The 19,214-nt window shown below is 42.9% G+C and overlaps 1 protein-coding gene across 1 annotated transcript in view; it reads left to right on the top strand.

Moving 5' to 3' along the window:
• Window positions 1–266: 266 nt before the first annotated feature.
• Window positions 267–19,214, top strand: part of TEX9 (testis expressed 9) — a 41,025-nt gene continuing 22,077 nt past the window's right edge. The window contains 8 exon segments of the mRNA XM_065412661.1: window positions 267–317; window positions 320–365; window positions 368–486; window positions 976–1,067; window positions 2,746–2,809; window positions 6,813–6,889; window positions 16,262–16,310; window positions 17,723–17,805. Coding sequence (XP_065268733.1) covers window positions 267–317; window positions 320–365; window positions 368–486; window positions 976–1,067; window positions 2,746–2,809; window positions 6,813–6,889; window positions 16,262–16,310; window positions 17,723–17,805 — 581 coding nt within the window.

Below are 19,214 nucleotides of genomic sequence, written 5' to 3'. Positions count from 1 at the left end.
AGGAGGGGCAGTGAGAGCTGGCACCAGACTGTATTCGGGCCTCCACGCCAAGCACCTGGAAAAGGGAAAAGACAAAATCTGCCCAGCTGCCCATGTCGGAGATGGTGGCAGTTGGGTTCACGGGTGGGGTCACAAGGGCACCCCACTGCCCTCCTAAGGAGCAGAGCCCGGAACCAAACCCTTCCACCGGGGGGGCGGGGGAAGACATCCAAGAATTAACCCCTCCTCCCCCGGTAGGCGCCAGGAACCAACCCCACGGAGTGAGGATGAGCTCCACGGACCCGCCCTCCTGCGATGTGGAACGGTCAGGCCGCCCAGCCCCTCTCGCCAGGCCCCGACACGCGACGATTTAACGCCCCTTCCCGCGCGGGGTGGGTCCGGTTGCCTAGTGACAGCGACGCTACTCAGCGGCCCCTCAGCAGGGACAAAATGGCGGCGGGCTGCGGCGGCGGGGCCCGGCGAGGCGCGGGCTGCGGTTCAGCTGGGGTGAGGCGTGAGGGAAATTTGGGGTGCTGGCTGCTAGGGGAGGCCCCTGAGGCTGGTTCCGATGCCGGGGGCGGGGAGGCTGTGGTGGGGCCCATCCCGGAGGGGCTGGGTGAATGCGGTTATTGGGTGGGGGTCTAACCGGAGTTGCCCAGACGAAAAGGAGGCGGGGGGAGTTGATCGGATTAAGGGTTGGGGGAGGGGGGTGTCTAGGCGGCCTAGGGGATCAGACCCGGGGGAGGCGATCAGAGTGTGTGGTAGTGTCTGGGGTAGTTGGGGGCCAGACTTGGGGGAGGGGACGTCGATCAGGGTTGTGGCGGGGTGTCTGGGTGCTTAGGGGTTCAGACCCAGGGATGTCTGGGGAGTCGACTGGGGTTTTGGGGGGTGGGACTGGGCAGATTAGGGGTCAGACGGGGTGGGGAGAGTATCCAGGGGGTGAGGTGTGATCCAGTATGCTAAGGAGGGATGCCTCACCTGTCCTGCTCTCTACAGGTGCGGAAATCCCACAGGATCCTGCCCCATCCTGCCATGCCAAAGAAGACTTTGATGCATGGAGACTTCCTGGCTAAGGAGGAGGAGTACAAGTAAGAACAGAACTGTGATGCAAGGAGGAGAGATGCTCCCTTGACCCTATTTTGATACCAGTAAAATACTGTGTTCAGAATGGATTGATCAAATTGGACAAGGCAAATGCTCCAGCACTTTCAGGATCGTTACTGGGTTTTTAGGGTACCCCAGCACGGTTCTTCTTTGTTGGATGGCCTCTCTGGCTCTTAACAGACCCACATTCAATTCAGAGCTACCCAAATCCACAGGCCCAACTGTCCTTACCAAACAGTTATGGCCAGAAGTATTAAGAGTACCGTTTTCATCAGGATATCTGGTCATGGAAGAAATGATGATTCTTGCTAACTAGTGCTCTGACACCTCCCCTCTCCCTATTGGCATCTTACACAAAAGCTACAGCTTAAACATTTTCACTGTACTAGGCCTCAGTGTAGGTAGGTTAGTTTAGGAGTTTGATTCCCCCCCTCCCCCCCTTTTTTTAAAGCTGCATCTTGAACTCACCATTGTTAAAAAGATGCGATGACTTTAGAATATGAAAGTTCCTTTAAAGTGCTCAAAACTTTGTTTTAAAAAGTTAAAAATTGCTGTTAACTTTTTAAATCTAAGACATTTCTAGCTGAAGGGCAGAACCCACCCTCTTTCAATAAACTCCCCTCCTAGGTGTCTGCTCTCTCTCTCTCTCTCCCTATTATCTGTTAGGGATATGTGATGATACATCTGGTAAGACAACTTTATATTACATTAAAAAAAAGCCCTCCGTACATTAAAATAATGTTAAGGTTTCAAAAGTTAAGCACTCAAAAGTTAGGTAATGTTGGAACTAAGGTTGCCCATGAAACCTTAATTCACCCTTTCTCCCCCTTGTGCATATGTGTAATGATACAGTCTTCAATTATATAATCACATAATACTATTTCCACAGAATGCCAGCGTCATTTCTCATGCTTGCTGTCAGCTCTACCTATGTAGATTTTAATTAAAAATGTTTATAAGTGTTGAGCGACATAAAGTATAATAAAAAGTGGTGTCTGAAAAAGCAGAGATGTGTCTTCTCCACACATTTTGATTGTACTGACTTGTTCTAATACATGATTGTGTTGTATTTTCTGGCTTTGGGTTGCAACTTGAATAGCTTTTTCACTCTGCTGCAACAATTAATGTAATAATTAGTCTTATTCTAAAAGGAAAATCTAGTAGCACAATGGAATAGAAATTTTGCATTGTGTATTTGGGTTTTTTTAAGGGGAGAAGGACAATTTAAGATAATCCGTTTAACTTGTGCCCAACAGAGCATTACATTTTCTAATGCAGAAAAGTTCAACTGACTGGAATAAAAGCACTGCAAAAGCTTTTTTCCTTTAGATGTGTAAAAGTGAAATAAGTTGAACTTAAAAAATAATTAGCTATTTTACTTTTATTGTAGGAAAGTATTACCCTGGGTGGGGTTTAGGGAATTAAAATACATATGTATCTAAAAGGCAGACTGCATATATGACATCAGTCTGTTAACACAGAAATAGGTAAGATGTTACTACTTCCCACTATAAAGGAACCTGTAAGTATTTGATACTGCTTTGTAGACGTGAGTGATTATTCAATGTTTGTGTACTGCCAGACTGCAGAGATTCCATTTAAAATTTATTTCCTTTAAACTCTTCAGGTAAACTTAATAACAAAGCTATCTTATTGTCTCAGGCGACTGAATGCAGAATTAGAGGCAAAAACAGCAGAGTTGGTGCGTCAGGCTGAAGAAGTAATAGTGAGTAAATTTAGGCTATATTACATAATGCAAACGTAGTTCACGTGCACAAAGTGTCAATTCTTGAAAAAATTCTCTGGCTACAGGAGGTAGGAAGCTTTCATGGGCAAGTTGGACATAAGTCATCTATTTCTGCAGAACTTAAGCTTTTTTATTTAAAAAAATCTTTCTTAATACAAGTTGAATATGAACTTTTGCAGTGCTAGCTTCTGAGTCTGCAGGAGCTGGAGTGCCTTTGTGGTTGCTTAAAATGTTCCCAAGCTACAGCAAAGCAAAATTAAAGGGATACTTGAATTTGGCCCAAATTTACTTTTTTAAAAACAAAGAAACAAAAACAACCCCAAACTAGGGTTGTCGATTAATCACAGTTAACTCACATGATTAACTCAAAAAAATTATTTGCGATTAATCGCAGTTTTAATCGCACTGTTAAATTTCAATTGGTATTCTATTGTTTATTAAATATTTTGGATGTTTTTCTATATTTTCATATATTGTAATCTTCTGTGTAATCGAAATCAAAGTGTATATTATTTTTGATTACAAATATTTGCACTATAAAAATGATAAACAAAAGAAATAGTATTTTTCAATTCACCTCATACAAATATTGTAGTGCTAAACATTTGTATGCCCCTTCGTGCTTCGGCCATCATTCCAGAGGACATTCTTCCATGCTGACAATGCTTGTTTAAAAAAAAAAAAAAAGTGTTCATTAAATTTGTGACTGAACTCCTTGGGGGAGAATTGTATGTCCCCGGCTTTGTTTTACCTTCATTCTGCCATATATTTCATGTTATAGCTGTCTTGGATGATGACCCAGCACATATTGTTCATTTTAAGAACACTTTCACTGCAGATTTGACAAAACGCAAAGACGGTACCAATGTGAGATTTCTAAAGAAAGCTATAGCACTCGACCCAAGGTTTAAGAATGTGAAGTGCCTTCGAAAATCTGAGAAGGATGAGGTGTGGAGCATGCATTCAGAAGTCTTAAAAGAGCAACGCTCCGATGTGGAAACTACAGAACCCGAAGCATCTAAAAAGAAAATCAACCTTCTGCTGGTAGCTTCTGACTCAGATAATGAAAATGAACATGCGTTTGTCCGCACTGTTTTGGATTGTTATCGAGCAGAACCCATCATCAGCATGGACGCATGTCCCCTGGAATGGTGGCTGAAGCATGAAGGGACATATGAATCTTTAGTGCATCTGGCATGTAAATATCTTGCGACGCCAGCTACAACTGTGCCATGAGAATGCCTGTTCTCACTTTCAGATGACATTGTAAACAAGAAGCGGGCAGCATTATTTCCTGCAAATGTAAACCAACTTGTTTGTCTGAGCGATTGGCTGAACAAGAAGTAGGACTGAGAGGACTTGTAGGCTCTAAAATTTTACATTGTTTTATTTTTGAATGCAGTTTTTTTTTTACATAATTCTACATTTGTAAGTCCAACTTTTATGATAGAGATTGCACTACAGTACTTGTATTAGGTGAATTGAAAAATACTTTTTTTTTTTTTACAGTGCAAATACTTTCAATCAAAAATAAATATAAAGTAAGCACTGTACGCTTTGTATTGTGTTGTAATTGAAATCAATATATTTGAAAACGTAGAAAACATCCAAAAGTATTTAAATAAATGGTATTCTATTATTGTTTAACCGTGCGATTAATCACACGATTAATCTTTTTAATCACTTGACAGCCCTACCCCAAGCCAACAGAAGCATATCCACACCATTCTTCGGGAGGGGGAAATCCACATCTTAAATAAACATTACATTTCAATGTTTGAAACCTAGCCATTGCAGCAGTGATACCTTACAGTGAAATTAATTATAAATAAGTGAAACTGACTTGATTGATTTGCATTGTCCAAGTTGAGAGAAATACAAACAGTAAATAGCATAATTAGTAATAGTGTTGTTAATAACAAAGGAACTTGTTTAAAGCAAAAAGTATTCCTTTAATAAGGCAGTCAACAGGATCTGGACCAGGCAGACTGAAGACTGGCAACAGACAATATTCTTATTTGCATCAAAAGAGAATCATAAAATCTCAACCTTAAGAAACAAATCAGGCTTGTTCAAGCAGTAACTTAGACAGCAAATAGGCATATTCCCCCAATTACTTACAGTATTGCAATCCATATCAAAAAGAGAAAAAGCTAAAGTCATATGCAGAAGTCCATAGTTCTTGAAGCCACTGCACAATTATTGCAATCACCAATCTTCATACCCACTAGGTATCACCTATTCCAGTAGCTCACCTGGACACTGACAAACTGAGCCTAGCTATCTGGTTTCTGAAAAGAAGCAGCTGAAAGAGGCATTCAAAGTGCCATCTGTTTTTCTTTCTTCAAAAAATAAATCTGCCAACTGGCTGTATTTCCTTATGTGGCATAAGATCAAAAACCGTGTGGGTAAAACTCAACCAGACCAAAGCTGACTACAATATCTCGTGTTGTAGAATTTCTCCAAGATAGCTAGATTTAAGACCCAGGAAAAGAAAGAATATGGACATCAAAAGACTCCTCAGAGCAGCAGAAATTAGAAGGTCTCCTCTGGTGCTCAGGTTCCCCCTTGGGACCTAAATCCAAGCCTGGAAGTGTGAGTAAGCATCCTTTTAAACCATTACATAGTTCTCTGTATCTATAAAGGTGGCATTTAGTGGCCATCATATCCGGCGGAAGAATCAGAGTTAGGAGCACTATCAATTGATCAGTTTTCCATGTTTTAAGGCACAATGATCCTAAGAACATATGTAGCCTTTGGTCCAAAGGCAAACAGTTGTGCAGGGCTCAAGTGATAGCTTGCCTCCTTTTTGTGTGAAGCCATCTCTCCCAAAGGAGAAATTGTGGCAGGAGGGCTCTGAAGAACCAAAAAGTTAAGGAAAACTTAGTCCCTGTATCATCTAGTAGTTTGGGGGCAAGAAAGCCTTCAAATCCATCACCTTCAACAAAGCTTTCAAGTCCATTCCTTCTCCCCTTCAAATATTGAAGCCCACCCACCGAGATCAAAGTAGCATCATGGTCCCAAAAATCTCATGCCCTACAAAGAAATCTGTAAAATTAGCTACATGCTCTTCAATACATACATTTTCCAAGTGCTAAACATCAGATGTGCAAGTGTCCACAGAAACCTCCTTGGTGGAAGGAAGCTGTGTTGCCTCAGTAATCTAACACTGCTTTTGACTAGTAAGTTTTCTGTATATAGTTCAATCTCCCCTTATGAATATTGCTTAAAACAATGACAACAACAACAATTCCATAGATGTGCAAACTTGCAGGTAACATTTCCCCCAGTAGTTAAGACACTTAAAGCAAGAATAAAAATAAATAAGGGATGAAAATACCACATGGCTTGTACTGGCATGTTGGGGTGTGTGTGTGTGTGTGTGTAAGAACCCAGTGTTTGTTTGAAAGAAGCAGATATTGGATGTTTTTCATGGACTCAGTATTCCAGCCAACAGTCTAGAAACTTCAAAGAAAAATGATTTACAAGTTCTGAATGTCTCTGGCTAAACTGATGTCTTAAAAAAAACGTGTCAGTGTTTTATTTATTTGGATAGAATTGGGAGAATGTAAATATTTTAAATTAGAAAGACTGGTTATTTCTTTTGCATAATCTGGAAAATAGGAAGTTTGTTCATTGACTGTGCATTATTGTATGTTCTACAACATGTGCATAGGACGCAAAGGTACACCTACAGTTTCCCCAGGTTATTTTAATATAGGTAGAAAGATTTCACATGAGCAAAAGCTAAATACCTGCTTTGCAGTGGAAGAACACTTGAGGCTGTCAGTGATATTTTAGGCTTAACCTTTCCTCTCTGGATTTGAGAGGGATAAGTTATCCTACCTACTACCCTCTTTGTTTCTGTCTCTCAAGTGTGGAAAGCAACAGTACTTTTGATTTTTGTGATGCTTGCTAATTATTGATTGTATGGTACCAACAGTATTTTCCTGTAATGGAAAACTTTCTTTCCTTATTAAAGAGAGATCAACAAGAGATACTATCAATACCAGTTTCAACACAGGTTAAATTGTGTGAAGATGATGACAAGCAACTGAGGTAAATGCTTTGAAATTCCAAAATATTATTGGCTGTCTGTAATGGGTATGGAGTCTTTGGATTTGATTCTGCAAACCCTGACTTGCATGAGTAATTCACTTGACTTCCATGGGCCTGCTTGTAGAAATAAGGAGCACTAATGTAAATAAGAGCAGGGTTTCTAAAACAGGGGTCGCCGCTTGTGTAGGGAAAGCCCCCGGTGGGCCGGGCTGGTTTGTTTACCTGCCCCGTCTGCAGGTCCGGCCGATCGCGGCTCCCGCTGGCCGCGGTTTGCTGCTCCGGGCCAATGGGAGCTGCTGGAAGCGGCGCGGGCTGAGGGACTCGGCAGGTAAACAAACCGGCCCAGCCCGCCAGGGCCTTTCCCTACACAAGCGGCGACCCCTGTTTGAGAAACCCTGAATAAGAGTTTGCAGGGTCAGGTTCCTATATTGCACGTAGTCTTTGAACAGTAAGCTTCAGAGAGTAATTTTGTCAGGTTGCTCAGCAGCTATCCCTCTAGCTTATTAAGTAGCGGTATTGCTGGCCTCTAAAGGACTTCTGCTTTGTTCTTTATTTGAACAAAAAGATGGCTCAATCTAGAGCAAAGTAGGGATGCAGTGCTTCATCACTATGAGGATGAGGAGGGACCAAACATAAGCCATGCCTGATAAAGTGAAATAGCAATAGCCATTTCATTATGCAGAATGCCAGATTTAGAAAGAATTTTAGGATACCCTCTGTAGGAGGGTGAGGGAGGAGTGACATGTCTCCTCCCTGCCTGACCTCAGCACCTACCCTCCTGGAAGGATCTGGGGAGGCAGTTTCCTTCAAAAAAGAGAGTCCAAGAAGCTTTATGAAAGCTTGTCTCACTAACACACAGCCTGTTCAGGCTCATGTTGGGGGGGGGGGGGGAGGGGTCCTTAAACAAACTTAAAAAGGGAAATTCTCAGTTCCAAAAATCTGTTCCAGGGCATGGCTCTTTTGTCAGAGCCTGGGGGAGGGAAACGTGTTTCTTCAGTCTCTCATCAGTTTACAGTTGCCCTGCCCAAGCTGTCTCCATTGTGGCTTCAGAGTCAGTCCCATTCCCTCTCCTTGGAACTGCTTCATCTCCTGCTTCCCCCCGCACCAGGTCTCTCTGGTTGGCTCATTTAGCAAGCCTGCTCTAGGCTTCAAGTCTCCTGCAGGGCAGCTCCCTCTCACTCCTTTGCTCTTTCACACACTCCCCCACTGACTCTCTGGAGTTTAGAAGTATGGGGGTAGGAGAGCTACTTTCAGTGACAGACAGCACACTGATAATTGAGCAATATAATGCTCTTCTTTGGGTGCTAAAGGAGCAACTTAGTGCTGTTGAAAGTGTTATAGCTAAACTGCTGGGCACCGTGGTGATTGATGTGTATAAGAACATAACTCGAGTTAACACATACCAAAGAAATTCATAACTGTAAAGATTTAGCCTGTTCTCAGCCAATTACATCAACAAAGGCATGATCTAGAAGCCTCTAGGACTGGAAATGCTTATGCCAGAGACCTAAACAGAGAGACATCCAGCTGGCACCCTGTGGAATGTGTGTCATTACATTATAACAGCAGGCATTATATTCTACTACAGCATATGTTTGGGCTCCATATGTGTACACCAGCTAACTCCAGAGTTTACAATTAACTATGCTGTTTATTTAGTCAGATGTATGTTACATAGGAGTGTCATTAGAAATAGTGGTTAGATTGAAGAGGTATTGGAGATGGTTTATCAACTCACCTCCCCAAACTGATAAAATTTCAAGTTTATGTTGCTGCTGATCTTGAAAGGATAGTGAAAATGCAGTGTCAAACTGCTTCAAATGTTGAGCTCTGATTGGGAAATTAGTTTGCCAGAGATTTTGATTTGATTGCTACTCATGACCATATAGCTCTAAATCAGAGAAGTGAATAAGGGAGGCACTTAGTCCTTGTTTATACCCGAAGGGGTTTGCTGGAATAGAGGTACTGGTAGAGATATAGTGGCAAACCACACACACAGACACACACACAGACACACACACACACACCTTATCGTGGAAAAATAATTCTTTTTTGCCAGCATCACTGTGTCTATGCTAAGAGTTGTGTTGACATACCTATGTTGGTTGCTTGTGTGGGGTGTGGCTTAGATAAGTAGAGTAAAGCTACACCTGAAGTTTGTGGGTATGTGTGTGAGTACATACCTCTGTGTTCTCTACTTGCCTAAGCCATGCACTGCTATTTTTAGCAGCATAGTGTCCCGCTGCCTCTCTGCTGCTGTAGCCTTTCCCGACTACAAAAAAAACTTTCCCCAGCAAGGAAAGGTTCTGGCAGTGGGGAGGCATTGAGAAAAGACTCCATTAGCTCCCTGTCGCTGGAGCCATTTGCCCGCTTCAGTGAAAGGCTCTGGCAGTGGATATCTGCTGAAGGCTTTGCTCACTGCCTCCCCTCTGCCAGAGTGTTTTACTGACATTTAGCTGTACAATGCAGCGTGGATGCAGCCTGCTTTTCATAGCTACATGTACTCTACATGCTGCTGCCAGTGGTATGTAGTCTAGACATAGCCTAAAAGGGGTTGGGGAAAGAGGAGGAACTCTGGCTAGGAATCTCTAAGATACAGTTGACCTGTCAATTACATAAGTAATTGAAAAGCTTTTAAGGCAACCACTGTTTGTATGTCCAGTGAACTTTTAGCTGAAAAAGAGAAAACTCCAGACTGTAGTGAAAAAATTATAAGCTATTGATAGCCATTAGAAGATGGAAGTTATAAAAACTAGGTAGTTGGACACACTGATTACCCTAGGATGAGCATCCATTGCCCTTCAAAAGGGGTTGTCTTTAACTCACAGTGTATTTCTCTGTACCAAATTATTTCAGTGTGTGGCTTTTTGGGGGTGGGGGGGAAACAAGAGGGGTACATATTATAATTCGAAAAATGGAGTTAACAAATGGTAAAAGGAGGCAGACAGCACTAGTTAGGCATTTGAGAGAGGCTGTGTTCTTTTCTGTATTTTTTTTTTCTAGTGGTCATTCTTAGTCTTTTGACAGATACAGAATCCAGGAGAAAAAACAGGTTAAGGATGGAATGCAATTAAATAATGGGCAGAGGAGTTTAATGAAAAAGATACTGAAGCAAAAAATCCTTGCTTTTTTAAAGCAAATGTTTTATTAAGTTAAAGGGACACTAAAGTGAGGCTAGGTGCATTTCTTTAAATCTACCTCAAGATGATTCTGAAGTATTTTATAGCATAGTCTCTTTTCCTCCAAGTTATTAATATTTTACATTGAGAAACAAAGCAACTATGGTGTTTACTCTAAAGGACCAGCTTTTGTTTACACTTTCACTCTTCAGGGCATGGCCAGGCACGCAGGGGTGGGCACTGGGTGTGCGCGCATGGCTAGGCATACTATAGGCTTTGAATAGGATTAGCGAACACAAAGGATTCGCTCATGCACGCGCACCTCACGTTTATGTGCAGGAAAGCGATTGTAAACATTTGCTGCTATTTTGATGTGACCACCAGCCTAGGTACTTATTTGTGAACCTTTTCAGGCTTAACACTTTAATTTCACATCTCAAATGACTTATACAATCTTCATTTCTTAAGGATTAAAAAACAAACAAACAAACGAACAGGGTGGCAGGCAAACATGGGGAAATGAACAGTGCCTTTAAAATTAAATAGATTTGAACACTTTAGCAAACAAATTGAATTTTAGGTCAGAATGCCTAAGTACAGAGGTGTTAGGAACAAATTCACATGCTGATGAAAGGGATGCTCTTGTTTTCCCAAGAATAGAAGTGTTGCATTTTAATATTTCTGTAAGCAATATGTAATGGAATATTTTGTCAGCAGCTGTGGAGGAGGGCATGAATCCTACCCTTCCCTCAGTGATTGTAGCTAGCCAATAGGATGGGAATAGGAGGAAAACTGGGTAGGAAGACTATCTGTTCTCTGTGTCTGTTGCCACCCGCAAAAGAGATCCCCAGTCTGTAATCATATGATACTAGCAGCACGAATAGCCCCCTGAGGTATCTAGATCACAACTGTAAAAAAACAAACAAACAAAAATCTTAGTCAGAAAACATGTTTGGAAGGACTTTCCAGTTCCTTGGATTAACAGTATCTAGAGCATTGTGCAGATAACACTTGTGTTTGTGAATAGGGAGGTTTGAATATGAGTGTAGTTCCCAATGTTAGTGTAGGGTGAGCATAGAGATCTGTTTCTGTCTGGATTAGAGGTAACCAAATGGAGGTAGAGGTGGTAAGAACTGACCTGAACCTTTATCCAAACCGAGGTGTTTTCTAAACCTCAAAATATAAAATTAAGGGAGTGCAGTTAACTTTGGTGTAAAATTTAAGTATTATGAAAATAAATTTTTATAAGCCTGCAGTTGAACTATTCACTTGTTTGTTTAAAAATGACTTTATCAATGTTTTAATCTACTCCAGTGGCTGAAATGCAAATATTGCAGCACTAAGAACCTGGAAGTAAAACTGATTTAGTGGATTTTCATTAGCCATGTGGAGATAAATGGAAAAAATAAGAAGCATAAGTAGTGAAAAGTAAAGTGGATTTTTTTTACTTTAAGATGTAATTAGTAACAATTATAACACATATTAAGCTTAGTGTTTACTTTCTTCAAAATTTGCATTTAATGTGTGTCTACACTATACCAGATGACTCATGACCCAGAAAAGAATCCATTTTCTTTTTCCAAAGCTGCATTTCTCCTGTATTTAAGAAGAATAGTAAGATGTTGATTTGTCAATAAAATAAGCAGATATAATTCTGAACACAAGGAGCAGATATGTTGTGCAAAATATTTTCATAGTCCTATTCTGGCCACACTTTAATCTTTCTGAGTCTGTTTCTCTGGCTATAAAATGGGTATAACAACTGTATAGGTTTTTGTTTTCTGACAATTATTTTCAGCTCTACTGATGAAAGACACTATAAAAAGGATTGGTATGTAATAGCACAGGGGTGGGTAAACTTTTTGGCCCGACGGCCACATCGGGGAACATAAATTGTATGGCAGGCCATGAATGCTCACAAAATTGGGGTTTGGGGTGTGGGCTCTGGGGTGGGGCTGGGGATGAGGAGTTTGGGGTGTAGGAGGGTGCTCTGGGCTGGGACCGAGGGGTTTGGAGGGTGCGGGATAAGGGCTGGGGCAGGGGTGCGGGAAGGGGTGCAGGTTCCGGCTGGGAGTGTGGGCTCTGGGGTGGGGCTGAGAGGTTTGGGGTGCAGGAGAGCGCTCCGGGCTGGGATTGAGGGGTTTGGAGAGCGGGAGGGGGATCAGAGCTGGGGCAGGGGGTTGGGGCATGGGGAGAGGCTCAGGGGGCACAGGTTCTGTGCGGCGCTTACCTCAAGCAGCTCCCGGAAGCAATGGCATGTTCCTTCTCCAGCTCCTATGCGGAGGCGCGGCCAGGCGGCTCTGTACCCTGCCCCATCCACAGACACTGCCCCTGCAGCTCCCATTGGAGCGTGTAGGAGCCGGAGTGGGGCCATGCCACAGCTTCTGAGAGCTGCGTGGTGTGGCCCCTGACCATGCGCACCAGCTGGAACGCCAGAGCGAGGCAGAGACACGTGGTTCGGCCCCCAACCCAGCGCCCTGGCCGGAGCGGGGCCGAGCCGCGTGGTCCTGCCCCCGACCCAGCGCCCTGGCTGGAGCGCCGGAGTGGGGCCGAGCCGCGTGGTCTGGCCCCAGCCGGGTGCCAGAGCGGGGCCGAACTGTGTGGTGTGGCCCCCGACCCAGCGCCCCGGCCGGAGCGGGGCCGAGCCGCATGGCGCGGCTTGCAGGCCGGCTTAAAACAGCTCATGGGCTGTAGTTTGCCCACATTCCTGTGCCACAAGAATAAAAGTATTGGACTCTGAGACAGAGTGCTCAAAGTTTAGGATCCTGCTAAAAATTGCAGTTTACTGTAGTTGACATTGATCTCGCTGGCATACCAAATCCTGTAGAGTAAACGGGGTATAACAGAGGGGTTTCATAAACAGCAGACAGATTGTATATTAAAAAAGTTCTTTTCTTGGGGGGGAAATAAAGATCTTATTTCCTTCTAAAATGTGTAAATTGGACACCAATCTTTTGCTTACAGAATCCTGCTGTGTTCCTACAGCTCTGATTACTATTTGTTCAATTGCACTATGTTTTTACTGATAAGTAGTACAGCATGAGACATGACCCTCCTCTGTTTGATACTGCTTCAGGTAGAAGATAAATGGTTTTTGTGAAGAGAATAGCTGCATCTCAACATGGACCATTTATCTGCAACAATCATGTATTTAGAGCAAAAAACAAAATACCAAACAACATGCACCCACAAACTTATACATTTTTTTTTGTTACAGATATTCTCAGCAGTAACCTACAGGATATTGCCTTTTTCTTGAACATCTATGAGTGGTCTTTGAGCGTGACAGGTGTCCTTGATCAGCCACAGCTTGGTGCTCTTAAACAGAGTATCTACTGTTAGGAAAGTTTGGCTTAGGACAGGGGTCGGCAACGTTTGGCACGCGGCTCGCCAGGGTAAGCACCCTGGCGGGCCGGGCCAGTTTTATTTACCTGCTGACGTGGCAGGTTCGGCCGATCGCAGCCCCCACTGGCTGCGGTTCGCCGTCCCGGGCCAATGGGGGTGGCGAGAAGCCGCGGCCAGCACATCGCTCGCCCGCGCCGCTTCCCGCCGCCCCCATTGGGCCGGGACGGCGAACCGCGGCCAGTGGGGGCCGCGATCGGCCGAACCTGCCGCGTCAGCAGGTAAATAAAACTGGCCCGGCCCGCCAGGGTGCTTACCCTGGCGAGCTGCGTGCCAAACGTTGCCGACCCCTGGCTTAGGAGAAGCCTAAGCTTCTCCTAGAAGAAGAGTCAGTGGCACATGCATGTTGAAATTTCAGGAGAGAGCATAAGGCAAGCACCCTTAGTCAGTCACAGGGGAGAAATCTGTTACATGCTTAAGTCCAAAATGGTATTTGGTAGTACACCTCTGACAGCCCTTACAGGTACAGGTGTGACAGCTGGTTTAGAGTGGAATAAAAGGAGTAAAAAGATGCAGAGGGAAGAAAATTTCTCTAATTTTTAATACCAAGTAATAGGTGGCAGATGTGTCTGAAAACAATTTAAAAAAAAAAAAGCATTTTACGGCCAGCACACTCTCCTTTTTTTTTAACCTATTTAATTTGTAACCTAATTTTCAGCTCTCAATATCTGGTCAAATAGTTTGGGGTTCTCTGTTTCTGCCTGTAACAGTCAGGGAGCATCTTTAAGAGCAGGTGCTATGTCTCCAAGCATAATTTAGGGTTTGTCCATTTAAGACCAGGAACACTGGAAATGTCTGCAGGAGGGATTGTTTGGAGTTGTATGACTGAGGGAGTCAGGCAACCAGCCAAGACTATAAAAGAAAAAGCCTGTGGTTCGCTGGAAAGATGGGGAGTGGAAGAATGGCCTAGGGTTGGACTTGTCACAGCAGAAGGAAAGAGAGCTGGGAAAATAGTCAGAGGCTGGTGGAATAGAGATAGGAAGAGGCCTGTTAGAGATTTAGGAACAGGGCAGAGAAGGAGTCCAGGAAGGGGTATTACCATAAGGAAGTAGCAAGGGCAAAACAGTGTGGATGGCCATTCATATCTGATCATTTTACCCAGTTGGAAGCCAAGGGGGATATCTGCGTCAGCGTTCCTACTCTGGGTTCATCCACTTTCTTCCTTTGGTGGTCCTCTGACTCAGCAGTGTTGGATCCCTGATATGATTTAGCCCTTTGGCTAAGTCATGCAATTCCTCCACCACTTCTGGACGGGCCAGAACAAGTTTAAAATCATCTTCCGGCCTTCCTTAGAACACACAGTTCTTCCCATGATTGCTTAGGGTCCACCTTCACAGGGCCACACAATGTCTTCAGTCAAGGTGGACTGCACTTCCTTTTCTAGACCCCTACTAGGATCAGCAATCCTTTTGCCCTGTTGGTAGAGGGCTGTAGAAGGAGATGGGGGCTTTTCCCCACCTTTGCTGAAATCCCAGTTCGCTAAGTGAAAGTGTTAACTTCCCGCCATGCTATTTTGTCCAGGTTATTTTCTTCTGATTGTACCATCCTCAGGGTCTTTTGATGTCCTGGCCCTATGCACCTCCTAGGCTTTTTCACAGTTCTGTTCAACCAGGTTTCCTGACTGTCTTATCAAGTTTGTTACCATAGAAAGACCAACTGTAGGTGATACCTCCACTCCCTACCTAGCCCACTGAGCCACAGACTTTTAAAATATGGTCTTGGAAAGTCACATGGAACACCACAAGTCACATGATCATCACCAATCCCCACATAGCACTCCCTCCTCCCCTGTTTAGTTAGTAGTGTTGTTTACTAACAGACCTCTTGAGTAGAGGCTGAGAATAGCATCACCACATTTTTTGTTATTTATGCAAACAATGACCTTTAAATAGATGTACCATACCAAGAGCATCCTGTGTAAGTGAGATATATGGGGGAATAAAACCTATGTCCCTGTGTGTGGGATCAGTCAGGACTACAATTCTATCCCTTTATGATCAGCAGTGAAGGAGGCTTAAGAAATGGGTAAGAAATCACATAAATAAGTTATTTGCAGGTTTTTTTTTTATTTGCTTCCACAGAGATGCATTGGGAATTTAATTCATCTCAGCCTATCACATGGTAAACTATTTAAACTTTCTTTCACTGATCAGCCCTTAGTCTTGATCTTCTTTTATTCTTTATCATTGAAGACACTGAATTCCCAAACCAACTGGATTTATTGGATTAAAATAATTTTAGTAAAAAAAGCAGTTGGTACATTTTCTCCAATTTTACGTTCACTTTTACTGTTTTGGTCTGATGTATGTAAAATGTCAGAACCAGCAGAATAAAACGCACAATTCATTTTGGAAAAAGCAACAGAGGGTCCTGTGGCACCTTTAAGACTAACAGAAGTATTGGGAGCATAAGCTTTCGTGGGTAAGAACCTCACTTCTTCAGATGCAAGTAATGGAAATCTCCAGAGGCAGGTATAAATCAGTATGGAGATAACGAGGTTAGTTCAATCAGGGAGGGTGAGGTGCTCTGCTAGCAGTTGAGACAACTGCTAGCAGAGCACCTCACCCTCCCTGATTGAACTAACCTCGTTATCTCCATACTGATTTATACCTGCCTCTGGAGATTTCCATTACTTGCATCTGAAGAAGTGAGGTTCTTACCCACGAAAGCTTATGCTCCCAATACTTCTGTTAGTCTTAAAGGTGCCACAGGACCCTCTGTTGCTTTTTACAGATTCAGACTAACACGGCTACCCCTCTGATACAATTCATTTTGGAATATTTTTTCTTTAAGTATTTGTTTTATTATGAGTTTACAAAACAATTTACTTTCGTTTTATTTTTCTTTTCAGAGATGTGCTTTCTCCTGAACTGCCAATCCTTACACTTTCGCATATTAAGGTACTGAAATCCGCAAACTTTGCTCTTTAATGGAATTACCAGATCAGATATGTCTACCATGCTAGAAACTGTACTAAGTGGTGAAAATCTATGGGGTGTTTAAAGCAGAAGTCTGGGAGATAGGACTCCTGGGTTCTATTTTTGCAAATTGCTGTGCTACTGACTTGCTAGGTCACCTTACACTAGTCACTTAGGCCTGGTCTACGCTAGAACATTGTCAGCTTACCTATGCCACTCGGATGTGAAAAATCCACACCCCCAGAGCAGCATAGTTCAACTGACCTGACCTTCAGTGTAGACAGTGCTAGCTCAACATAGTTACTGCCTCTCGGGGAGGTGGATTACCTATTGACAGGAGAACCCCTCCTGTCAGCATAGTTAGTGTCTACACTGAAGTGCTATAGCGATGCAGCTGTGCTGCTGTAGCATTTCAAGTGTAGACAAGCTCTTAGGAGTAAAATATGGCCCAGAAACTATGTAAAATGGAGCTATTATTTCAGTATGTATAGCATTTTGAGATCCTTAGATTAAAAGTGACACGTAAAATTTTATAATACTGCCTTTTTCTTAGACAACATTTCTGTGTATTTCTTCTCTTGTCAGTGTAATGTTAATGGCAATACTATTATTTTTCAATTAAAGTCCTCTTAAAGAAGTTAACGAGCAAAATAACTGGATATTATGAGAAGAAAATAATGGATAAACAAGGCCAGGAACAAATGCAAAGACTCACTAGCCTCTTAAGCTTTAGCTACATTGCATCCTTTAGGGATTCAGCTAAAGTTTCCACAGTGTTTCCTTTAAGAAAGACCGTAGCAAAGAAAGCTGATTCTTGGCGACTCTTAATTTGGGAGTAAGCTCAGAAAGTTACTCAGTAACTTTACTGCAGAAGAAAGATATAGCAAGACTAAAAATATGTTAATTCCATTGGTGACTTAGAAGGGGTGGCAAACGCTGTCAACAGCAATGTCTGTTAACTTGAGATTGTACTCATGAGCCAAGTGTATGATGGATTCAGCTTGGTGTCTAGGTGGAATAATCTTGCTTATTTAGTTGTAGTACATTAGAAGTGTTTGTACATTAATGGCTCAGTAACAGTTGTGTACCTTATTTGTGCATACTCATGACTGCACATGCAAGTCAGTTTTGAGTGTGCAAATAAATAGGTGTTTAGTCACTTGTACATGCAGATAACAAGTCTGCACATGCAGTAGCAGTAAAAACATTTGCAAATTAGGCAAAAAGAGTTTTAGTTTCTTGGGTGTCTCAGGCTTTGAAAATCAGACTGTTTAAAATATTCCTTTTGACTGTCATAGTTTGACTACAGGAAAATGGAAAAATAGTTGTGCTAGAAAAAGTGTCATGGTTTCAGTAGTCAGGATCATATTTATGATAATACCTTTTTCCCCTAGCAACCAAACAAGAAATCTGGTTCCATGTCCACAGCTCAGAACAGACCACACTCTGGCAGTAAGGGAAAGAGAACAACTTCAAGGTACATTAATTGTACACTGCATTTATTTAAAATTTATACTCTGGTAATGAAACGAGAATAGTTTTAGTTGATTTTTTTTATATTGATACACATTTATACAAATATACTTTGTGTCTGAAATGTCTTACAGTTTACTTAATCCTATTTCTGCTCTATGCTCGCCTACATAAAGCAGCTGGAAATCTTTAATGAGTAGCCATGGTTAACACTACAGCAATGAAACTGTGGCTTATCACAAATTTAAAACAAAGGACTTGTCAAGGCTGTGATTTAAACTTCGTCTCAATGAAAGAGGAATAAGCAGATCTCTACCTATTGGTCCTGGTTTGGAAAGCATTCTACTAGAGGCACCTGGAATGAATGCGCTTGAGCACAGCAGTTCAGAGTCATTGCAGCTGAAAAAGGGGAAGAGTAAGGCCCATAGGTCCCAAAGGCATCTATCTACATATTTTAGTGTGCCCATTACAGTGGTATCTGAGCTCAAGATTCACCAAGATGACAGACAAGAGGCAAAGATAGGGGCAAAATTTGTAGGGTACTTTAATATTGTGAGAAGTTTTGATTGATGGGGGTAGGGAGAAAATTAATCTACTAGCCCTAATCTCTTTATAAAGTGCTTTTGATATGGTATAAAACTTAGAAAGGGAGTGTAGTAGGGTTCACTAGGGGCTAGCAGGCCTAGGGGTCAGGCCCATGGCTCAACAGTCTGAGTCTTGGGATGGCCTTGCCAAGCAATATGAAGGCCTAGTGGTCGAGTTACAGTTCTCCCATCCCCTGGTGCTCCCTGGGTTCCCCTGGTCAGGTGGAGGGGGAAGGGTTGGGGACCCCAGGCCCTACCACTCCACAAGGTCCCAGCCCAAGTAGTGAGGAGAGTCTCAGTTCCCTCTGGTTGGTACAAAAAACTAACCTCCTCAGGGCTACCTCTTTTTCCTCCTGTTCTCGCTTCAGTTTGTAGCATGGTCATGGTGCTTTGCTACCCTCTCAGCAGAGGATTGCTCTCACAGTCTCAATAGTTCAAATAGTCTGTGGGGTGTTCCTAGCTCATTTTCCAGTGTTCACTTGTTCCTCCTTGTCAGGGAGAAGTGGGGAAGAGGCAAGAAAAAGGGAGTCAAGCCCTTCGCTGCTCAGTTGGGTCTTACCCAGAGTCCAGATTCTTCCCCTGTAGATGGATCTCTCTGTCCCAGAAGCTACAGCCTGGCTACTTGCCTGCAGCCAGTCTCTCCTTCACTTTTCCCCTCCTTCCCTATCCGTCTCCTTTTAAGCAGGCCATCCATTTGGAGCATGCTCTGAAACTGCTGAAGGGCGGGGCCTTCTTATCCCAGTACTGCTTCTTTAGTCTTAGTGAGGGGTCTGTAAACCCCATCAGAGGGAGACAGTTGACATTTCAAGTAGCAGGAGAGGGACAAATA

Source organism: Emys orbicularis, chromosome 10 (assembly GCF_028017835.1).
Source record: "Emys orbicularis isolate rEmyOrb1 chromosome 10, rEmyOrb1.hap1, whole genome shotgun sequence".
Taxonomy (NCBI): domain Eukaryota; kingdom Metazoa; phylum Chordata; order Testudines; family Emydidae; genus Emys; species Emys orbicularis.
This window is presented reverse-complemented; position numbering and strand designations above follow the sequence as displayed.